Below are 25,460 nucleotides of genomic sequence, written 5' to 3'. Positions count from 1 at the left end.
TTAGGTATATTGATGCAGCGCCAGTGGTGGTCTCGTGGACAAAAATCAACACCTTGAAACAGAGTCAGAGACATTCCCTTTCGGTCACTCTCGACTCTAAGAGTGCCATGGATGCTCCCCCTTCCAGTGTCCTGTGCAAGCTGCCCAGGCACCTTTTTCGTGTAGGCCAGGGCTCGCAACAAGAAGTCATTGTTGTTGTAGCACTACCCACTCAGTGAGACTGGATAACACTGAAAAAAAAACTTAGGTTCTGAAGCTATACAGTGGACTTTTCACATATGGGATCGACTTAGGTCTCTACATATGGAACCCAGCCCTTTAAGGTTCTCAAGGATTCAGTGAATGAAGTCCTGGCACATGACGTTCTGCAATGTCTGGCTGCCGAGGGGACGGAGTAGCTTGACAGGGCCTACAGTACGGACACTTTGGAGTAGTTTTAGCAAGCCGGCACTAAACTGGGGCCTCTTAGTGCCACTACCCGTTTGAGGTGAGGACACAGGAGGATACTGGCTCCACCTGAAGTCTATCGACAAGTTTGGAGTCACCAAGGAGAATGCAAAAGTTCTAATAGAGTGAGCTTGCAACCTGAGTGGGCAGTGCACAGCCTGTGCCTGATAAGCCAAGGTGATGGAATCCACTATACATGGGCCATCCTCTGCATTCCCCTTCTGCCCACCTCTGTGACAGACAAAGAGCTGGTCTGAGGTCCTAAAGCTTTGCATCATGTCTACATAGCATCTCAATGCTTGTATGAGACAAAGCAAAGCTAGCGCTGGGTCTGCTTCCTCCGGGGGGCAGCGCTTGCAGGCTCACCACCTGATCCCTGAAGGTGGGAAAGTGGGAAACTTGGGCACATAGCTAGGCTGGGGCCTCAGGATTACCTGGGAGTTAGCAGGCCCAAACTCTAGGCACGAATCATTGACCGAAAATGCATGTGGGTCCCCTACCTTCTTGATGGAGGCCAGTGAAACAAGGAACAGAGTCTTCATTGAAAGAAACTTCAACTCAACTGATTGCAAGACAGTATTAGTATGAACCAGTCGTTGAGATAGTTGAGGATGCAAACTCCACGAAGGGCTCTCGAACTGCCTGCTGTTGCCCACTGGCAACAGAGAAAGATGAGTGTGATCCAGCTTTGGACCCTTCACAACTGTCTGTGCCCTTTTGAGACCCAGAGATATCAGGCAGGCTGGGGCACTACAGCCAGAGGCAGCAGCTGCCTGCCGTGGCAGGATGTTTCGAATCACCTCAGTCTGCTTCTGTGCAGCCAAGAACTGCTGGACAAAGCTCTTGACTGTGTAGCAGAAGAGACTGTTCTGGGACACAGGGGCATAAAGCAACAAAATTTCGTCTGCATCCCTCATGTCGGCCAAACAAAGCCAGAGATGGTGCTCCTGGGCCACAAGTGTGGATGTCGCATAACCCAGATAACTTGTTGTGAACTTCATCACTCAGAGCACAAAGTCAGTAGTGGTTCAGCGTTATGAAGGAGGGAATGAGGTAAGTTCAGGTTTCAGGCAATAAAAGGTAGCATCCATGATCTAGTGAGCTCCTCATGCACTTCTGGTAAAAATGGCCCCCGGAGTGGGGCTCCAAGAACCACAGGGCGACAGCATAGCCAAATCTTCCTCTCCAAAGAGCTCATGCTTGCTCTCTGATGCAGCGCTCGACATCCAATCATCGAGAGGAACCCCAAAGGATATGACTGATACACTCTTTGTGAAGGGCCTAGCATGTTTCTTAGGGAGCAAGAGGAGTGGTGATCCCTGGAAGGTTGGTACCTCAGTGGAGTTGCCACCACTGTGATCCTTAAACTGCCTGAGCTACGGCTAGAAGTAGTCCTCCCCTGATTTCTGCCAGGAAGAGAACTAGATCATGGCAGAGGCAACATAATTCCACCCCTTTTGAGGTAGTGGAGCCTGGTCTGCAACTCCTAAATGGTCATCTTCCTGCACTAGGAACATGATTCATCCACAAATGCTACTTCTGCATGATTTATGCCCAGGCACATAATGCAACGATCATGACCAGTTTTACTTATGTTGAAGCACACAGGGGAGATGGCCACCACAACACTACAGGGGGTAGCGTAGCATGTAGTTTGCACCCACTCAACGAAGGTTGACCAACCTGCTGTCATGCTGTGACTCCCGCACAGAGAAGCTCCTTTGAGAGCACTCATTCGACTCATGAAGCTTGGCAGGATCAGAAAGATAACACCACTCAGCTCCAATGCGAAAAGCTGATTATGCACTGCACCGGCTGCCTACTTATACTCACGGTGTGATTAGCAGCAGCTGGATGCAATAATCACATGCCAATGTGTTTTGGCTTGTTTAGTTTACACTCAAAGTGGATTGGCCTCTCTGGAAAGATTCCAAATTTGTTGGTCACAGTCATGACGTTCAAGAGTGACCAACTGAAAGGTAACAGTTGCTTTAGCAGTTGTTGTAAGCAATCATTAAAATTGAGCATAGAGAAACAACACGACAGCATATTGCTAAAATATCTTACTGTTTAAAAACATTGTCTATATTGATAGAGAAGCGCCTCATCATTATTTTATGAAGGATGTCCACCCTGTTCTTGATTAAACTCTGAGCTTCAGCCTCCTTTAAACATCTGTTCCCTGAGATTAGCAGCAGTGGCTCTTTTACGACTCAAGTCATGTACACAGTGAAGGAAATAAATTGGGTGTAGAGAAGACACCCATGAGTATGGTTGCCAGACAGGCACAGGAAGAATCAATGTAGCTGCATTTGGATGTGAGCACAGACAATCCATCTTTGCATTTCAGTCAGGTCAACGCGTGTTTACCTGCTATTATCAGACCACAAGCACTCGCTCATTTGCACTCTTTTGTCATCAGTGCCACTGATTTCTGTAGATGGTGCAATATGTGCATCACAAAATGATTAATTAAAGCACGAAAAACAAGCAAACAGGGCAATGAGCAAGTTAACAAATGTTGTACGGTCAGCAGTCAAACCTCACAAGTTCTCTGGAGTTCGTGTCTGTTAGCCAAGTATAACCTTCCGTTTCTGATATGATAAATAAATCAGAAGTAGTAGCAATTTTTCTTGACTCCTTTGATCAGGCTGGAGAACCTGTAGACCTTCTGTTTCTTAACAAAATTGTAATATATATATATATATATATATATATATATATATATATATATATATATATATATATATATATATATATATATATATATATATTATAACAGGGCAAAAATTTTTAATATGTTAGCCATATGCCAAAATGAAGATTTGATGTTTTTATATATTTACAAAGTATATAATACTTTGTCCCCCCATAAAAATATGAATAAATACATAAATAAAATCACTAACAAGTATTGATATATGATCATAAAGAATTTAAGTCCAAGCACATCTTAGTAAATCCTAACCACACTGATCTACATAATATAAATGATTATACACAACATAAATTGTAGTAATTAAGACTGATGTGGTTTGGAATTGGTAAAATGTGCTTGAAAAAAAAAAATCTTTAGAGAAATACAGTGTTTACTGTTGGTGACTCTATTCAAGAGTTTAACCTTTTAACTATTATTTTTCTGGTGTTACAAGCAATTTAATAACTCCACACAAAACTGAATTAAAGTAAATGCAAAAAAATGCACTTTTCTCAAAAACTCCCCAAGACAATTTGCAGTGATGGTCAGCTTTACAAAATGCGTTTGGTGTAATGGACTGCACTCATGGCACAATGAAGGGTACCTGTGATTTCTCCATTTGATCTAATAGTGATGTTTGAAACCAACAAGGTCAAGCTTTGCATGCTAATCAGCAGCTTTCTCACTGCGTTCACGGGATTCTGACATTTCAACTGCAGCCCGCTTGGGTGACCTTGTGTAATAATAAACTCAACAGTTTATTCGCAAGTACAAAACCTTAAACCATCAAGACTTTCATCAGAAATTGCATCCAGACACTTGTCAACAACCAAGGCAATGCAAGTATCGTGCATTTAATTAAACTAAACAGAGGTTTAGTATAAGCTATAGACCCCATTATAAATGGTGCTGATGGTTTTACTCAGGTGGTTAACTGACTCTTTCCATAACTGCATTCTCTGGTTTCTCTAATGGCTTCATTCATCCTCTTTAGCTCCTCTTTTGTATGCACGCGTGAGTTTGTGTTAGTGTTTAGTTAATAAAACTCTTGTACACAAAATACATGAGTTTCTGATACTGACTTGCACATTCATTGTCCATTTATGATTTTGATCCTTGCTACATGCTATAATGCATTATTAGGCTACTGCAAGAAGGTTGTTTTCTGTGGCCACGTAAACATCCTTTCTTTATATGAAATTACACTTAATGTTCGCTGGGCGAACAGATTATTTGATGGCAATTTAATTATGCTAGAGTTACTACTGGCAGCTCATAAATAATTGTTATTTATAATAATTAATTTCCCTTTTGAGCTAATTTACTACAGTACACAAGAGGATGAAGAAGAGGAGGGAAGATGGAAAGAAGGCTGGAAGCCACAAGACAAATGACGAAGGTAAAGTGAGAGGAGGGTTGGACGGCTTACGCTGTGTTGCATCGTCTTCCAGACAATCCTCTGGGATGCGAAAGCAAAAAACAGAGGAAAAAGGGATTTCATTGAAAGTTGAGATGAGAAAGAGAGAAAGCATACCATGGGCAAACACATGATAAATATGCATTAGACAGAAAAAGCAATATGCACGATTACATTTGATGAATGGTATTGCTGGGATATTCCATACCATTGCCTTATAGAAGAACAAAAATAATAAGTAAATAAATAAAACATTCACTTTACACACAAACACTTCTCTTTTACTTATTTATTTAACCATCACATCTCTCTATTATAAACTGGAGGTTTGACTTAAAACTCATCCAGTGCATAGCTGAGTGAAGAAAAAAAAAAAAAAAATATTGGATAGAAAGTCATTTTAAATTCTCCTAGTTAGCCAGAGGCTAAAATAAGATTATGCACAAATGCAATCTTGTTCTACTTTTAAGTCAAATTCATATTTTCATATATTCTTGTTAAGTATTTTGACACAGAACACTCTATTCCAGCAGAGGAACTTAAGTACACATAGACACTACTTCATTATAAGCCAAAAAAAAAAAAAAAAAGTTTTTAATTTGACTTTTTTTTATTACTTGTTTGTGAAAACATAAAGGGAAAAGCAACATTCCCATAATGCATGCAAAAAAGAATGTTCCCTTAATGTTCATATAAGCAAGAAAAAAAAGTTCCCTTAATATTTACATAACCAATAAAAAATGTTTTAAAAACAAACTTTGAAAATCTTTGTCTACTTTTAAGTCAAATTAATATTGAGTTAATTAATATTCATAATAGTATTTTGTGTAGCTCAAGTACACTTAGACACTACTTCATAATTAGCCTACATAAGAAACGAAATAACCAATAAATATATTAGCAAAAAAAAATTAATAAAAGAAAAAAATAAAAGAAAGAAACTATACGTTGTTCATAGAACATTTTAGTTTCACTTCACTACTTGTTTCAGAATTTTCAGAAGACATTCATAAGTAACTTTCCCATAATTTTGCAAACTTATAAAATGAAACACTTCCTTAAAAAAAAAAAAATGTTTGTTTTTTGTTTGTTGTCTTTTTTTGCAACTATTACTTATTTCAGAATCTTCATAGAACATTAGTAAAGTCCCCATAATGTTTGCAAAATGATAAATTTTTATATAATTTCATTTCCTCAGTGTTCATATAACCAAGACAAAAATGGTCAGTCATATTTTTTATCTATTCTTAAATATTATGAGTAAATCGAGTAAATAAAAAAAAAGAATGTTCCCTAAATGTCTGCATAACCCAGACAAAAATGTTACATTGTTCTATTTGAAGTCTATTTAAAATTTTCCTGTTTTCTTGTTATATAGTTTGAGTCTGAACTCTCTATTCCAGTAGACTAACTAAACACACACACACTATTTCACTTTAAGCCTAAAAAACAAAAAATAAACAATAATAATAATAACAAAGAAAACCTTTACCCAACCTTATTAAGCCTGACGTTAAATCTATTTCTACTAAATTTAACCCTTAAAAAAATATCTTTTACAGATTTTTTCATCCAGTGCCACCACTGAAGCTTTCCCCAGTGGCTGCTGCATTCTCCCGGGTCTGACCTCTAAAGGTCATCATCACCCACACACGCCTTCTCACACTGCCCTGCACTGCCCTCCCTGCCGCCCACTCACCAGTCTTTCTAAGCTGGTGCCAGCTGCTGTGGTCGGCCTCTCTTCTGGGCTGTAGGGTCTGAAGCGACTGTTGAATACATCTGAGATCCCGCGGGCAGATCGGCCAACTCCAGCTGGTTTGGGATGACCACATCCCTGAAATACCTATAATTATCAAAGTGGGAATGCATCAGTCAGTGCAGTTAGGCTATAAAAACAGCTATAAAATAAAAATAAATAAATAAAAATAAAACCAAAAAAAAGAAGAAAAATGAAGAATGAAGTGCAATGACAAGGAGATATTTTGCATTGAATTTTTTAATGCAGCAGGTAGTTTAAGCATCGTGTAAACACTGAATGCAATATTGCTTGGATATAACGAATGCATAAATTTTTACGTTCATTTGTTCAGTGTTCACAGTTTGAGCTGCATTTTAAAAACTATATCCTGATTTAACTTGCTCTATCCGGGTATAAATAAAATATAAAATAAAAAAGCACAGAAAATGTGTTGGCAAACTATCATATTTTTTATATTTTATTTATGATTCATTTATTTATGTTTTCATTTTTCTGTTAACATTTCAGTAATTTTGTTGCATTTTTGTTGTCGATTTTTTTTTTTATAACCAGCTGAAACACAACAACTTAAACTTTTTGTCTTATTTTATTTCGGTTAACATTTATTTCAATTCATGAATATTATTGTTTTGTTTTTTTTGCATGTTATTTTTTGTTTCTATATATAAATTATATAGGAAGAGAAACTCAGGAAACAGTAAATAAATAAATATATAAATAAATACAATTATACATTAATGAATGAACGAATAAATTAATAAATAAACAAACATGACCAAAACATTTTTATAATGTAAAAAAAAAAAAATAATAATTTTATGCAAATTATAAAACATTACATTTCAGAAAAAAGCAGCTCTACAGGAGGCAATAGTATCATTACTCAGCTACATTTCGTTCAGTGCTAACTCAATAACAGTGTCAATATTGCAAAGTTAATCTAGAATTAAATTCATTTACAAAAGACAATGGTGTCATTATCCAGCTCAGTTCAATTAAACTCAACTCATTTTCTTATTTTTCATTTTTTTTTTTCTTTAATTTCTTCTCATCCAGTGGTGTCGGATGCAGTCATTGATAATACATCTACTGTACATGAAGGTGCCTAAATGAATGTTAACACTTGATAAGCAACAACGTTTTAAGACATATTATAATTTCAAGGATACTGACAACTAAGATTTTATCTAAGACAAATATGTTCAAAATGTGCGGCACAAGATAAATAATGCATGCTTTGCATTGACATGATGGCATCTCATGGCTGCAGTGAATTCTGGGTGAGCTGACAGTGATGGAACATTTTAATGACACAGCTGGCTCTTAAGGCAGGATGTTGTCTGCGCTCTGATGTCGGACGATCTGTCACTATGATTACCATTCAAAGTCTAAGGCTGACATGTACACTGATTTCCATGCTCTCCGTGCATTTACAATCAGTTCCTGCTTTCTAGAAGCTTTTAATGTAAAAGTGGAGTGCAGCATTCAAACAGCACCACGCAAGCTGTATTCTTTCATGCTTTTATTTCTTTCATCCTTTTGCATTGGAATCTGTGGTTACTATTTATTTTGTGTCTTGGCTTCTGTGTGGAGGTCCATCAGGAAGAGACAACTAATTTCCCTGAATATCAAAGCTCGTCCTGAATGTTTTGCTACCTGTGGTATGGCTTTACAACATGTTATGAGCAACATGCATATTTCATCAATATTTACATCATATTTCAATCATTTAAACAAAATGTCTGTAAAAATGTTTCTACTCCAGCAAACTGTAAAACTATATGTATGTGTGTGTGTGTCTGTGTGTGTGTATAAAACAAAAGAAAGATCACATTTCTAATCCACAAAAAAAAAAAAAAAAAAAAGTCCATTTCTAAGAAGACACTGGAGATAATAATGCCAAAGTCATGTTCATTATTCTCACCAAATATAGTAGTATATATTATAAGGATTTTGATTTCCTTCTGGTATGGAAAAACACATGGAATTGCACTAGCTTGAGAAGCTTCAATCTTGATACAGTATATGTGTGTATGTGATCATGTTCCTGCATCACTGTGTGTGTGTGTGTGAGAGCAGATGCACCTTGGATGAAACTTGCATGCTGTTGTCCTGCATGGCCATGATGGCCTCTGAGATCTTCACATCTATCGGCTCCATGACGGCCTCGATGTTGAAGGGTCCCTCCAGTCTGTCAGCCACCAGCAGCATGGCATCTGTCACAACACCAGAAAAGAATAACATTCACATACAGGATCTGAGAACCACGACACACACACACGTTTGTTTTTGGGAAAAGTGGGGACATCCCATTGGCGTAATGGTTTTTATACTGTACAAACTGTATATTCTATCGCCCTACACCAACCCTAAACCTAACCCTCACAGGAAACATTTTTACTTTCTCAAAAAAAAAAAAAAAAAAAAAAAAAACTCATTTGTATGATTTAACATCGTTTTGAAAAATGGGGACATGGGTTATGTCCTCATAATTCACCCTCTCCTTGTAATACCTGTGTCATACCCATGTCATTAAACAGAGTTGAGTCCTGATATGTCACAAAAACAAGAGCACACACACCTACATCAACAGAAATGTAAAATTATGATTTTGTAGTCAAAAATGTTTGATGCATGGTCATGTTCATTTTGAATTTGTGTTATCATCTACTTGAGAATGCTTTGTTCAGGAAAATAAAAAAAATTGATAAAATGTATTGTCTTTTTTCGTTTTGTCTAAGCAATTCTGAGTCTAACAATTTTTATTTGGAAGGACATGCACTGATTGTCCACCATCTTAGGCAGCAAATGAAGTCCATTTTAATTTCACATTGGATCTAAATAACAATGTCTGTTATACAATCAAGCAAATTATAAGCTTTATCATTTAATTTAAATTGTAAAATACTTTGTTTTCCCCAACAACATGCACTGATTGTCCACAACAATTAATAATTGACAAAAATAAATTCAGATTTCATGTTGACTTTATATAAATTCGTTTTTGTTTTTTTATGTTAGGTCCCCAGCTTGTCTGGGGTGTGGGACTAACAATTATATACACAGAATGGAAGAACCAAGGATAACTCAAAACATGTGTCAAGTTAATGTATTTATTTAAAGTCGTATATACAGTAAACTAAACTACAAAAACAGAAGCTCAATAAAAATCATACAACACAATATACGGTCTTCATGGCTCCCACTGCGTTACTGAAACACACGTGGAGATTGCCCACCGCTCACCACGCCAACTTCCAGCTAATCAGGATCCTCGGTCCGACAGCTGCCTCCACAGTCCCTTGACAGACGGTACGGGAGAAAACTAAGATCAACACCCAGCAGATCACGCCATAAACCACACAGTAAACCACACGGTTCACACAGAAATTCACACAGTCATACAGGTCATAATTCAACCCGTCCTCCACAGACAGTGCTGCGCACGCTTCCTGGGCCTTACTCGTTAATTTACACTGGAGTAAAATGGCCCACACCTCCTTAGGCCAACGTAAAGCTCCAGCAACATGTTCAAATGCCCCAAAATAGGCTTCCACTTCAGCCTCACGAAAAATAGGCACCAAGGAAATATATTTGCTCACATCATACCCACTGGCAGACTGTGAAGACAACACACTAGCAGAAATATCGAGATGAAGAGCGTCAGTATTTGTCTGTAATTCCAGATGTCTCACTTTAAGTGTTGTATCTGCTTCTATTTTCATTAGTTCCAGCTCCCGGCGGAGTTGAAAATCTCTCTCCCTCCCTTCCTTCTCAATCTGTAGCCGCAACAAACTAACTTTTAACCGGTCATCCTGCTTAGAGTCAGGAGAGGACTCAACTGAAGATGGCACAAATTTAGGCATTGTTACGGGCTTCTCTAGCTGTACCCCCCGTTGACCAGCAGGAGTCCCATTACCAAGTTGCCCTCCACCCCACAATCTGGGTCAGGGTAGCTCATAATTACCGGCAACGTGATAACCCCTTTACTGATAAGTCCATTTAAAACTACCACTTTCAGTTCAGCTTTCCCTAGAGAAGTGGACACAGAGATGTCATAATGGCCTGCAATGTCATGGAGTTCAATTTTGTTGCATTTATCTAACTGATTCAAATCTGGACCAAACACAAAAGCATTTAAGTCAAAACCTGCCATGACCTAAAATAAGCCGACCCAATCATTGATATTAACCCCTCTAACAGGCAAACCGCCTCCCTCCACAGAACAAACCTCCTCAGCACCTGCCTCACCAAACTTGCCTATCTATCTTCAGAAGCGTGCCAGGCTCGAGGCGACTTACAGGCAGTACATCAGCAGTCAAAACCCTGAAACGCCAGCCCCCTTTGGAGAAACATAGTCTCCGCCCAGGATTTACTTCCAAAAACAAAAAAGGCAAAATAATAAACTAGTGTCCGATGGAAAAGCTGTTTCAGCACAGCTGGACACTACCCTGTGCTAAGCTGAAGATCATTTCAAGTGGAAATTCAATCGGGGCAACATTAATGATTACATTACCATAAACAAACAAAAAAAAAAAAAAAAAAAAAAAAAAAAACACACTAAATAAATCACAAATACAATGTAAAGCTTATATCACCATACATACAACATGAATCAAGCATCCTGGTTTTCCAGAAATATCCCGGACGAGCCCCCACTTTCTTAGGTCCCCAGCTTGTCTAAGGGTGTGGGACTAACAAATATATACCCAGGATGGAAAAACCAAGGATAACTCAACATGTGTCAAGTTCATGTATTTGTTTATTTAATTAAGCCCTTTATAAAGTAAACTACAAAAACACATAGAAACCCAATTACGGTCTTAACGGCACCCACTGCGTTACTGAAACATGTTGAGATTAGCCACCGCTCACCACGCCAACTTCCAGCTAATCAGGAACCTCAGTCCGACAGCTGCCTCCACAGAGTCCCTTGACAGATGGTACGGGAGAAAACTAAGATCAACACCCAGCAGATCACGCTATAAACCACACAGTAATCCACACAGTTCCCACAGAAATTCCCAGTCTGCCACGAGCTGCCCAGGGGAAAAAGAACAACAACCACCCCAAGAGCACTTTACTGGCTCAATTTATACACCCTTTCTAATTGCCACTGATCCGCTTCAGCTGCGGGATCCTCACCTCGTCAACCTCAAGATATGGGACACCTGCTGAATAGAGACAGAAAACACCAACAACACACACAGACCTCACGGGTCGTAAAATACATATATATATATATATATATATATATATATATATATATATATATATATATATATATATATATATATATATATATATATACATATTAATTATCATTTAAAAAGAAAAGCTTTTTTTTTCTCATTATCCGAGCTATACATTTGACAATTAAAATGTATTAGTATTCAAAACTAATGTAATAATGCACAACTGGATAAAGTGTCAAACAGATGGACTCATAATAAATACAAGACTCAAAAGACCCTCAGAAAATGCCATGGCCCTTCCAGTTTTACTTATCAACATCTCTGAATTGTATATAAGACTGTCACGCAGGAATAAAAACATGTATCGTTTCTCTATAATGTCCCTCTCAGCTAAACAAATGGAGAGTCATTATGTGTTTCTGGCTGTGAAAGACAGTTTGTTAGAATAAGCAACACTGGCAGGGCAGTAATGTGTACAATTCCCTCCAAATCACTCTGGAAAATGGGAAACTGCCAAAGAAGATGCTCGTGTGATATAATTAAACACCTGATTTGTCTCAGCTGCTCAAGATTGGTTGAAATTTTGCATTTTAGATGTCAGGTGAAATTAGTTTTTTTTCCTTATAACTGCATGCTGAAAGCTTCATGCATTAATGGTAACAAAATGAATATATACAAAATTAATACCATGAATTTACCTACCGAGGTACATGTACAAAAAACCATGATATCACTACAATACTCAAATTCTGTTGTATCCAAAGTACTGTATTGGTACTGCTGTATCCACAATACCATGGTATAAAAAAGTAAGGGTCATGGCACTTGATAACACATTGGTATTATTTGAAGCACTTTGACACCCGTTATTACCATTATCATCACGGTACTTATTTGTAAAGGTCAATTCAATGTTGTCTTATTAAATCCACCCTGAAAAAAATTCACATTAAGGTGTGCTATTAAAAAAAAAAAAATAAAATCTAATAGATTAATCTTTGCTGATGACAGCTAATCATCCATCACTCAAGACAATAAAAACATCAAAAGAGTTGCAATGGAGGAAAAATTTGACTTATCAAGCCACTTTTGAAGGTTATGCTGGCTTGTGAAACTTGCAAACAAGCTTTTTCTGGCTTTTGGAGTGTTGAGTCTAATAACTGGATGTTATTTATGCGTATAACGCAATCTCAATGTCCTGTGTGAAACTATTTAAGCAAACAAAACACTGAAACTTGCTAATTAACCGCAGTTAGGAAACAAACTTTAGAAATAGTGGCTTTGCACAGAATTGCTTGAACAGTGAAGCTGAGGTGAACCGAGGTAAAAAAGAACACAAACAAATTATAAAGGCGCATTCAGTATCTGGGACGGTCGGTTTTGCACTACAGTTCTAATTTCCCCAAGAAGTAACTAAAAAGCAATTCACTTCAGAATGTGACAATCCTGCGATCCAATTTCACAAGTTTTCAAGCATTTATTTAGTTTAGTAACAGAGCAATTATACTAAAAGACCATTACAAGCCAAAAAGTATCAGAGAGGTACTGAATACTTCTGTGATAACAGGATCTGTCTTTAAAGCCTGCAGTGAAACCAGGTGCACATTCCAAAACTGTTTACTCGGACATCATATTTGAGAAGTAGCACATATCTCCATGGATGATAGCAGAATAATAAACCAAACCACCTGATTCCTGATGAATTTGCATTATGCAGAAAATGCTACAAAATATGTTCAAGCTTGATATTACTGTTCATGACATTACAGAGGACTTGAAGTATAGGAAAATGACACATGAGAGAAGGCAGTGCGTCCACATCCTTGTGATTGACCGATTACTTTGTCAATGCAATAATTTCCATCTATTATGCTCACAACAGGTCTGAAATAATACATGAATGGGGCAAACTGGTCAGGCACATGCAGAGAGTGAGGGTGGGTGTGTGGGTGCTTGAGCACTCGCCCTTTTTCCTCTTGATGCCAAAAGTGCGTTTGTCAAGGCAGTTTATTCATTTTTTATTTTATTTTTTTTGTTGTTTGTAATGTAACACCCTTTTGCGAAGGCCTGCCCAATCTAACTATTAGTAAAATGAATCATCAGGACAATCCCTCACATTTAGACACCGATCCTGCATTTCATCTGGAAGAGCTCAACCCAATGCTCTAATCCGGAGTGAGAGCTTAGAGGGGATGAAGGGTCAAAAACACTTTTTTTAAATTATTATTATTATTATCATTATTTTGGAATGCACTTCTGTGTCATCTTAATGAGATGATCAAGGAGGTACCCGCATCACACATTTTGTACTCCAGTTGACCCCCAAATGTTTACGTTAAACATAATATATATTTGTATATGTAATGTACTGTACTGTATTGTGTATTTGTAATGTATATTGTGTCTAGTGCATTTGAAACATTTGAGTACAATGTCATTTTGACCATGATAATGTACCGAATCTAAATATTACAGTAGTACAGAAAAATATTATGCACGCATTTATATGTGAAGTCGTGAAATCAAATCAGCTCGGAAATTGCTATTTTCAAACAAATGCAAAGCACTTGAACTCTGTGAGACTTCTAGCTCGTATATATATATATATATATATATATATATATATATATATATATATATATATATATATATATATATATATATATAATTAAAACATATTATTGTCAATTCAAACATAGGAGATAACATGGTTTTGGCTGCATGTTTAATTTAACCAGAAGCTGTGTAAACATCAAATGGAAGTGCAAAATGAATTTATACTGGACTTGAGATTTGACATTGGCTCCTCGTTTCAGGAGACCAGATGCGACTGATCCCTGCCATAACCATCATAACGGCTCTTCTTCATATCAATATGATAATATTACATATACCGGGGCCGAAGAAATAAAATCAAACCTAGCCTAAAGTATTAATTTTCACAGTGTATGATAATTTATTAATGAACGCCATATACAGAAGCTAATGCTGAATTGTTAATTATGGAGGCAGTTGAGTGAGAACGGATATCACATTGCAAAGTTCATTTTATGCACTTGGAAAAAGTCATGACCAAAATTTACTTGCTTACATTATTCATTATCAGCCTCCGCTTCCTCTTTTTTTTCAGGTGACATTAGGAGGACAAAGATGGGAAGGTACATGTGAACTATCCATCCTCTCATCAGCCAAATTACTGTTGAGCGGACCAGGGCACGAATCTCACAGCCGTGTCATTAAACCTCTGTGTTATTAATTTGTGCTCACATGGAACCTATTACAGCAAACTGGATGATGGCATTGATCGGCACGAGCTTTCGATAAAAGCGGAGAGAGAAAAAGTAGTTGATCTTTTCATTAGGTCTTACCCTTCGGTTGAACTCATAAATGCCTCTGGAAGCAGGTCGTGATGGATACTGTGTTTCACTTATGAATAAAAGAGGGCGAGAAGTGCACACAAAAGGCTGATTTAAAACTCGATTGTCAATTAGAGGAGCATTGTGGGGTGGCTCGTGGCAAACAAGCAACTATGGGGCATGGAAACCCAAAGCAATGGCACAGTAATAGCAAAAGCAATTAAAACTTGGAGGGGTTTATTGGCATACTGTGCTATAATGTAGGTCAGTCCAACGGCAGTGACTCGCTGGAGAGAAACCATTTAGCTGCCATGTTGAATGAGGTGAAAACGCAAACGCTGCTTCAGGGGAAACTCAATCCTGTAATATGATAGACGTGTAATGCTCTCACATGTCTGTAATGCAGAGTGAAAATGGATGTAAACTAAGATACACTCAAATCTAAATGGTCAGTTTTTCACATCAGCACAAATCTGTAATGCCATGAAACAACAACAAAAACATAATGCCTATTTTATGGACCATTATTTAATTTTGCGTTATGAGTTTTGTTTTTATTTATTATAAATAATAATAAAAATAATAATAATAAGAAGAAGAAGAAGAAGAAGAAAGCAGGTTTTTGCTCAAATTCTCCTTCTGTAATACAAATTCTGTAAAACATACATATATATATATATATATATATATATATATAAAAACAAGATCTTGCAAATACACACAGTACATCACAAAGAAGTAATTAATTGTAGTTCAATAACGGCAGATTGTCTTTATGCATTAGAAGTGCTTTTCAGTAAATTATTTTAATGCAATGTATGCAAACTGAGATTTGGCATACAATTAAAAGCCATAGGCTCAAATTTCACTCCATGTCTCTTTGCAGTAATAATAATAAAAAAAAAAAAAAAAAATTCCATACACTCTAAAAACATTCTTCTTTCTTTCCTCCAACATCCCCTTAAGCTATAGACTGTGAATGTGCTGAATATAAGAGTGCTGTGATCAGTATTAATTACTTTTGTGCATTAGCTCCCCCAAACGGATTCAAAGGCAGAATGAAAAAACTACAAGTATATGTCACTTCATAAAAGTGCTTCCTTTTTGAGTGTGTCCTTTAAGGCTTGAAGTGTGGTCCGGGAGGAGGGAGTTTAATCACGAGTCTTTCCATGTGTGTGAATGGACTCGCAGTGGCTGCCACTCTCTGTTTGGACCTCTGCCTTTGAAGAGCACTTCTGTTTGTTTACTCTGAGGACTAAAATTGCCCGTGATGCTTGGTTAGATTTCCATCAGGAGCTCGCTGGAGGTCAGAGCCGAGGTCTCGCTGGAGACGGTGAAGTCGGAGTTTTCTGTGGCAATCTGAGAGCAGCGATTACATTCAGGTGCTGCTCTAGATTCCAGCCACCATATAAAGACTGACCATAAAACTCTACATTTAGTGTTTGATAATGAAATATCAGATTGATCGATCTATCTATCTATCTATCTATCTATATATCAATCATATATATATATATATATATATATATAGTTTTTTTTTTAGTTTTTTTATCCAACCCAAACTTATATAGAGAAAATGAAACAACTAGTTGTCTGTGATACAAGAGCCAGCTGATCCATATTTTGGTGAAAATAACAAAAAAACTAGTTCTTGTTTTCATGCAATGTTTTTTAGCATATTGTTTTGCTAATTACTAAATAAAATGCTATTTTCAATCATACACATTGCTTTGATAAAACAAAACGCATCCCGTGGAAAAGGATTTTGCTGTTGTAATGGCTTTTGTGTTTTTTTTTTTTTTTTATCCTTAATAGCCATGTAAATATTATTAATTTAATTTGCCAAAGCTGAAACGTCCTGCGCCATTAATCTGCCATTAATATCACATTTTATAATCGTTAAAAGCAACTGCAACAGCAAAGGGATTTCTTTTTCTATAGATGGAAAAACCTGCCCATCACCATCAAGGTTATTATTTTTTTCTTCCTTCTGGCAAAAATAAAATGTTCAGGGTAAAGATAAAAATGAGGATAAGAGATGGAAGTCGAGGGAGTCTAGGGCTCTATCAAGGGATTTCACGGACAGGAAGTGTTAAGTACATGGGGCAAACCTCTCGGCATGAACTGTTGCACAGAAATGACGGGTCGCCGGCATGGACTCAGAATTGATGGCTTTCATTTGCTGGGAAACATCGGTTGAACAGCCAAGCAAAGGTCCATTAACGTTTGTACAAAGTGTTTAGTTGGGGAAGATCAAGCTTTTCTATTTACACAAATAAGTGTATATTACATTCTTAAATGAACCGTTTACAAATTCCAAACAAGCTATTTCAATAAATTGAAAAAAAAAAAAAAAAAAAAAAAAAACAATAAACTTCTGATTTATGAGTCACAATATATTTTACATAGAGATTAGAATAAGCCAAAAACTGATAACTGATATGCATTTTATGCAATGCTGGCTTAAAGATCTCAGTGATTCACATTACAAGCTTTTAGCAATACACTTTTGGCCATATTATTTTCAGCATCTGAAAAAAAAAGTTTTTCTTCTTCTTCTTTTTCTTAGTTTGGGCTTCAGAATAAAACTGTTGTTTTTTTTTTTTTTTTTGATTTGTCTCTATATTCTCACTTTATCATACTATATGAGCCATAAAAGCCTTATGTTTCAAATAAAGTCAACATTACACCAATGAAGTATCTTTGTTTGTATCAGTTGTTACATCAAAGCATCTTAAGTACTGTCATCATTTCCCACTTTATTATGAACTCGCATTTCTCAAAAAAAGGAACAATTTAGGCTGTGCCAGATGGACCTCAACAGACTGCATCCCAGAAATGATCTACTGTCAATTTGACCCACTTAAAAAATAACTCTAAGATTCACAAACTGGGCCTAAGATGATTTAATTTGTTGATTTGGACAGACTGTAGTGGATTTTATTCAACAGACTTAATACGAGCCAAACATCAGCTGAAAAGCTGTGACGGTGTAATTGAATTAAATGCTTCCTAACCAAATGCAGAAGCAAAGAAGCACAGCTGCTCCATTCATCGCATTCAAACGCTAAAGATTCGACGCCAAAGTGCTCAAAACCGTTGTTGTGTTTCTAAAATGTGTCTAAGAAAACAAGCCATTGCAGAATGACACAGTTGGAGTTCTTGATGGCAGATCAGTGCAGATAAGCATCTTTTGATATGTCAAACATACTTTCTGACTAAATGCAGGGTTTTTACACTTTGTATGATTCGCTGAAAATGAAAGAAGGCTTCACTGTAGCATTTCTAAGAAAATGCAAATACAAGCAGCTCAGAGATCGGACACCCGCTGTAATGAAAGCAGAGGTGTAAAAGCGTCTTTATGAGGAGCACAGATCCTGACATAGAGTTTCTGTTCGCGTGTGCTTGTTTTGGGTGGAAACACCCATCAGATCCATGTTAGTGAAGCATGTTTAAATCAAACCTGACAGATATATAAACATTCCTTGGAAGGAATGTGTGAAGGCGTTAAAAGACGGCAGAAAAGATGATTTAGAAGCTGGAGAAGTTTGAAACAGATATTAAAATGTTAAAATGTTCATACTTAAATGATTACCGTTTCTGTTAAAGTTCACAGCTTCCACAGTAATTCAGAATGCTTTCCCAAATCTAGTTCAGGATAAATTTTATTTTATTTTTAATAAAATAAATAAACATCCTGTCATTATTGGTAGCTCACAAAAGCATTTCCTGCTTACTATTCACCCCCCAAAATAGAGGGAATTGTTTATTTTGAGAATACGATTTGTTTTTACTTTTTGCACTGTGACTTTATTTCCATGACTATATTAAGGCCTATTCACTCCAAAAGCAAAATGATCAAGCAAAACAAATCCTACGTTCTATTCTATTCATGTTCTATTCACAACAAATATTTGTCAGGCTGAACAAAAAGTAAATGTATGCCAGTTCAATAGATGCAATTCAAAGAGATATGTGGAGCTGCAGAAGCTCTAAATATGTGACAAAGTATGTGTCTTATTGGATGAAAAAATAAAACAAATAAATTAATAAAAAACAGCCTATTCTTGGAAATAAAACAACTCACTTGCATTTAATATTACTGGTAAATATTAATATATATATTTTTTCCCAAATACTGATGGCAATATTCATTCATTCAGTATAAAATCATCCATGATGAGACAACTTTAGGGTCCATTTTCCCAAGAAACAGATTGTTAAACCTGACATGTTCTTGACAAGCTTGGTGATATTCACCTTCTCGTTCTATTTCACTCATCTCAGAAAAGGCTGCATGTCTGCGGGCCATAAGCAGGTGTCTAATACGACATCTCCAGTCGTCTATTCTCTGAGGATTACATGGGGTGCTGAACGTGGGTTTGCTGTTTATTGTCAGTCTGCATATAAAGGAGCATGTGGGAGGCTGCTGGATCCCGGCAGGAATAATTAGTCTCTTAAAACGATGGAGCTGTCTTTATCGGCCAAGGACAATTTAGACTTCATCATGAAATAATTATGGAAAGGATCATCAAATACTGTGAATGCACAGTCGCATTTACTCGCAGGTAGTGCTAAACGGAGCGGGAATGAAGAATTACAGTGCATCTCTACAGAGCGAGTTAAAATTGGTAAATACTACAACCTGTGAAGTAAACCTCTCCTTTTCTCCCATGAGGACCGGCTGTTTACTTCAGTTCAGAAATAGCATGAATTCAAAGCATTTTGTTTTTCCTTTGCAAATTTCTTGAAAATATAACTGCAATATTGTTTGCTGAAACTGTTATAGATAATAACTGCTGATGGCTTTCAGTATGACTTCAGACTCAAGACCACAGCGACTGACCATATGCTTATTAATGGTAATAGCCACTTGAACTGATAATAAACGTTTATAAACATATATAAATTAGACAGCTGAAAGATCGGCATCTCATCTTCATTGTGAAGTTTAAAGAGGTCAACAATGTAAAAGGTGAAAAGATAAGCAGACGCTATAACTACTATTTTTTTATATTTGTTGTAATATTTTGCTTTATATATATATATATATATATATATATATATATATATATATATATATATATATATATATATATATATATATATATACGTTGTACATTTTTTTTTTTTTTGTGTATGTGTGTGTGTGTCATTTTTTGTATTTTTTTCAACGTCTATATAGTTTTTATTCATTTTGAGAATGAGAAATTTTGTTTTGTTTTGATTTGTTTTGTTTATATACATTATAGCCCTTAAAGGGAATTCCAAAAATGCAACTTTATGATGAATCAGAAAAACCATATGAATTCAATGCACAATCTGATATTATACACTGATATTATACATCTAGAACATGAGATATTACAGACAATAAATGTTCAGTGCCTAAGCCTGAGATCATTAACAGAGTTAATGCAATTTAACAGCATCCGAAAAGTCATAAAGGTGCTTGAATTTGCCATAACTTTGGACTTTAGCAGTTATTGACTAATCAGACCCAGTTTTCAGAGTTCAAATGAACACTATGTAGAGGGCTTGTGAGTTGATGGACCTTGAAAATTATATTCACCGCAGAATATTCACACCGGTCTTAATTGGACAGTTGGTCTCACAAGTCAATGAAGAATTTGATAGCAGCCTGGGTGGTAATCGCCACACAGCTATTCATGCTTGGTCAGCTGTGGATAAAGTGCTACATTTTAATGATGGGATTGCTGCCTCTCCTTCTCTAAAGCTCTCTGGAGCAATCGTAGTTCAGTGTGAGCTCAAGTGACTAGCTAGAAATAAAACAAAATACAAAGATGTAAATTATGTACACATCTCGTGCTGTGCTTGAGCAGAGCAACAGCAAAAGAAACATCTTTCATGTGTTTAAGTTTAACATGTACAAGGTGTGCGTTTGACAGTGATAATAACAACACTGAATATATGAAAGCATAGTATATGAAAAGTAATGAAATAAGGGTTTTAAATGCATTAAAATGACCCTTTAATTTTAATTTGCTGATTTGACAAGAGCTTATTTTGTCTTCAAAAGTGCTTCATTTTAAATATATGAAAGTTTTATAAAAAATTTAACCCAAAAGCTGAGTTAGTCCATATTTGACACAAAGTTAGTTTGACACAACCCAGAGTTTTTCAGAGTGAATGTCCTTAAATAAGTATGCATTTTTTGTAGACAAAATAAGCTCATGTCAGCATGTCATTAAGACAATTTTTTTTTTTTTATTTTTTTTTTTTTATTTTTTTATTTTTATAAACTGAATAACAATTCAATAGGTCAAGACAAAATTATGTGTATTTGAACTGGTACATACAGGACATTTAGAAAACGTAGGGATACATACTGTATGGTGTACTTAAAACCTTTCTTTCTCAGTGCTTTTTAAGTATGTGGATAATCTAATATTACATTAAAGTAATGATAACAATAATGGGATTTCTGTATCATTTTAAAATTAAAATGGGACACCAATTTCTCCATATTTTAGGTAATATTGGGGGGGGGCATCAAGAGTTTCATTGTCTCACATCTTCAAAAAAAATAAATAATAATAATGATAATACAATGAATAATGAATAATGAAAACAAAGCAGTTTCATCATGTTTGAAGTATTGAAAATACCATTGGCTGCTAAATGTCTCTCGTTAGCATTACCATTTGAATGAGAGAGTGTTTCAACAGCCTGTGCCACAAACATTCTAATTAAATCTTTCCTGCAAGAAAACAACAATTTTCCTTTTGAAAAAGCCACAAACACTTGGAAAGCAACAGCTACACACTAAAACAAAAATGCTCGGGAAGATGCAGATTATCATTGGCCAAAAGCTTTCACGCAAGCATTCACAGATCCATGATTTATTTTTCAGAGACACATTTAATGTGTTTTTAACAACACAAAATTGCACAACAGGCCAAATTAGGCCAGTATATGATCCTCTGCACAAACACTGCTGTTGTAATTCTATTCAGTAATGCATTTTCAGCTATTTTTGACACTGAAAAACAGATCGTGATGTTCCATTAAACGGCTAACGCTCAATAGCTGCACAATGGCCACAAAGGTGAGCCACAGCTCCCTATGATAAAAGCTAGTGTGTTTGTGTTAACTTAACCCCGCATGGCTCCACAATGAAACATGGCACTGAGAAGGAGGTGAACGCAAACATTCATTAAGAGCTCTTTACCAAGATGCTCCTGTGGACTGAGGCCAATAACAGGCGAGTCCAAACTCAAGGCACCCAGACTCTAAATCATATGACAAATATCAATCTCATATATTACACAGACTGATGTCTTTATGCAGAGTTTAAAAGGGATTTCAATTACTTTCTATTCTCTACAGTCTAGACCAGGCATATGCAAACTCGGTTCTAGAGGGCCAACAGTTTTGTTCCAACCCTGATAAAACTCACTTTCCTGTCACTTTCTAGTAATCCTGAAGACACTGATTAGCTTGTTCAGGTGTGTTTCATTAGGGTTGTGTATGTATATATATTATATTCACATTTAATATAAAGATATGAAATATAAAAATAGGTTATGGCATGACACCCATATCTATTACTTAAGAAAACAGACAGGTTTTTATGCATAGTTAATAGATTACATTATTAGGCTACTTTGACCATCGCACATTATCTAATATTATCTGTGAAGGTGAGAATCGAGATATTTCATGATATAGTTCACGCGTCTGGGAATGTTTCTAATAAAAATGACAAAAAATAATTAATGCTTAATAATAATTTGCCAATATGCTCTTGTGGCTGCTGTGAGTCACAAGACGACCGCACCCCAAAGGTGCTCTCCTCCACTGCTAACTAAACCTGGCTTGACTATACAGAAGGACAGAGAGACAGAGATAATTCAATTGTTGGAAGAGTTATTAAAAGTACACTTAGTAAGAATCCATTTTGGTTATATAGTCCTGTATTCTTGAAGAGCAGGATTTCTAGATGGACAATGTGCTCCATGTTATAAAAGCTAGTTAATCCTTTAGAACACAATAGAATGTGGATGTAGAATTCTGCTAATTCTAAAAAGAAATGTTTTTTTCCCAATGAACCAGACAGCAGAAAAACTAGTTTACAATTGCAAGTATAGGCTACTTTGTTTTAAAGAGCACAAACCCCTCTTTAATATGACACCAAACAACAATACCTCTCATTGTTGAGATACTTCCCATAAAAAAAAGAAAATGAAACTATACTACCAAATTACTCACACAAAACGTCCTAATAATATATATGATATTCATATTATTCACTCACCATTAATATTGCATATTAATGATATTGTAAATTAAATAGAAACATGAGAAAATATCTACTTCGTTGAATATACAGCTAAACAAAAATATACAGCTTTCAAAATGCAAGGCGGGTTTTATTCCCCAAATATCATGTGTTAGCTACTTCTCTCCCGACGTGTAACTCGTCGTGGGCGACTCTCTCTCTCAGCCATAAGCAGCCATTTTGATTAATAATTAAAATAATCAAATGGCATAATTTTAAGTTTTTCTAGAGAAGGGCTGAACGGCCGTTATGGGGTTTAAAGGGTTAACATTAGAATAGTCAGCCGAAGTTCAATTGAATAAGTTAACTCTGCTAACCTAGCTACAAAAACAATGCAAAATAGCTCATGCTGTGTTATTTGACTTTAGCTGAGTGGCTAGTGCAGTAGGTGACAATCTGACAAACTTTTTACGTTACGCTGACAAACGATTATGTTGTCTTATTATAATATTAATTAATTAAGGTAACGTTAAATCATCAAACTATCCTCCTGCACCCGCCTGTTAATCATGTAGCTACCATGCTTACCGTTTCTATTACACTCTCCTGCTCACTCTGTCTCTCCTTGACTTCACTATTAGACACCTGCTCCACCTGCTGCCATGGCTAGTCACGTCCATGTGCTATATTCACCTGTTTTTGTAAAATGTCGTCAGCTACTGTAGGCTTGGAAACTGAAGCTACAGCAGTAAACATGTCGGTTATTTTTGCACTTGTTTTTTTTTTTTTTTTTTTTGGCCCGCTACTTCTCCGCACCCCCCTTGCTTTTGCTTCTCAATCCTAAAGATTTCTGTCTCTGAGCCACTGACTGCATCTGACACAAGATACAGAGGGGGAGGGGTGGAGCCTGTTAAGAGATGATTGGGCCAGCCCAGTGTCAGTATGGAAAATGAACCAATGGGCCGCTGTCCCTGCTTTATGGGCCGGTTGTTGGCCAATTAAAAAAATTAAAATAAAATCATATTATATCGACTATGTGCATCGGCCCACCGGGCATTTGCCCGGTATGCCAGATTACCAGTCCAGCCCTGATACTGACCTTATACAACAGTTTAATAAACAGGAAGTTAATATTGTGTTATTTTAGACACAATGTTGTCTGTTTTGCTCAGTTTTTCAAATGAAAATATGAAAATATAAAGACAAACTAGAAATGTTTGTCTCTGAGCAACACACAAATGCATTCATAATCCTCATTTTGAATGAATTGGGTGAATTATTTGGCACGTTGGATTTGAAGCAGTGATGCACAGACTGATCGTGTATGACATCAAAGTACAGCAAGATCTGTTCAAAAGCATGCAAAGTCGTCTGCTCTCTAATTGCTCCAACTGTACTTTGATGCCACATGCCAATCGATCTCATGGTGATGATCCACTTCAGGTTAAACAAGCCTAATGATTTAATGGAGCATTCATAAAGAGAACCATTCTATCTTGCTGGATCTGTCCGCTGGTTTTGACACGATTAAATCGCAGAAAATAATGTGATTAGTTGCAACTAAAAATTGTACTCGTTGTCCAGCACTAATAAATGTACTGTACGTATATGTGTGTGTTTGTGCACATATTTAAGTAAATTACAGTTTTTAAAGAAATTAATGCTTCAATTCAGCAGAATGTTTTATTATTATAATTTTGTTATTATTTTTTTATTATCCAATAATAAGAACCACAACTGTTTTCAACACTGATGATAAATTAGCATAACGTTATTTTAATAATCATATTAGAAGGGTTTCAATTGAAAATTCAGCTTTTTTTTCATTACAGGAATATATATATATATATATATATATATATATATATATATATATATATATATATATATATATATATATATAGAAAGCAATTATTTTAAATTGTAATAATATATAACAATATTTACATTTTTATTGCTAAAATGCAGTCTTGGTTAGCAGAATAGACTTCATAAACATTGTTGGTATATCTTTTCTTAGGTTTTGTGCATAATATTAAAGGCATTTTACCAGCCTTTATGTAAAGTATTAATATAAGGTAAAAAAAAAAAAAAAAGTAAACAGTGTTTTACCTTATGTCACAAAAGTTACTAGCATAAACATGAGTGAAAATTTAGAAAAGTGGTAGCACTAGAGAGTTTGAGTTACAGACACCAAAATTGTTATGGTGACCAATCAGACTCTCTGATCTGTGGACCAAATTTCATAACATGCAGTTCTATGGGCTACCATAGACTTCCAGAGCGGAAAAAGAAGAATGATTATTATGAATCATCCCCAGTAATTTGGGCAGTAATAAGAGACTT

At 36.1% G+C, this 25,460-nt stretch overlaps 1 protein-coding gene across 3 annotated transcripts in view; it reads right to left on the bottom strand.

The window, feature by feature from the left end:
* LOC113100748 (glypican-6-like) overlaps nucleotides 1–25,460 on the bottom strand; it is a 214,871-nt gene that overhangs the window by 29,607 nt on the left and 159,804 nt on the right. For 2 of the 3 annotated variants that reach the window (XM_026265362.1, XM_026265428.1), the window contains exons 5-7: nucleotides 8,407–8,537; nucleotides 6,262–6,405; nucleotides 4,575–4,604 (exon numbers count right to left, since the gene is read on the bottom strand). In XM_026265362.1, coding sequence (XP_026121147.1) covers nucleotides 4,575–4,604; nucleotides 6,262–6,405; nucleotides 8,407–8,537 — 305 coding nt within the window. The remainder of the gene's footprint in view (nucleotides 1–4,574; nucleotides 4,605–6,261; nucleotides 6,406–8,406; nucleotides 8,538–25,460) is intronic. The other variant, XM_026265395.1, reaches the window with a different exon arrangement.

Source organism: Carassius auratus, chromosome 1 (genome assembly GCF_003368295.1).
Source record: "Carassius auratus strain Wakin chromosome 1, ASM336829v1, whole genome shotgun sequence".
In the NCBI taxonomy this organism is placed as follows: domain Eukaryota; kingdom Metazoa; phylum Chordata; class Actinopteri; order Cypriniformes; family Cyprinidae; genus Carassius; species Carassius auratus.
Note: the sequence above shows the minus strand (reverse complement) of the source record. Positions and strands in the feature narration are given on the sequence as shown.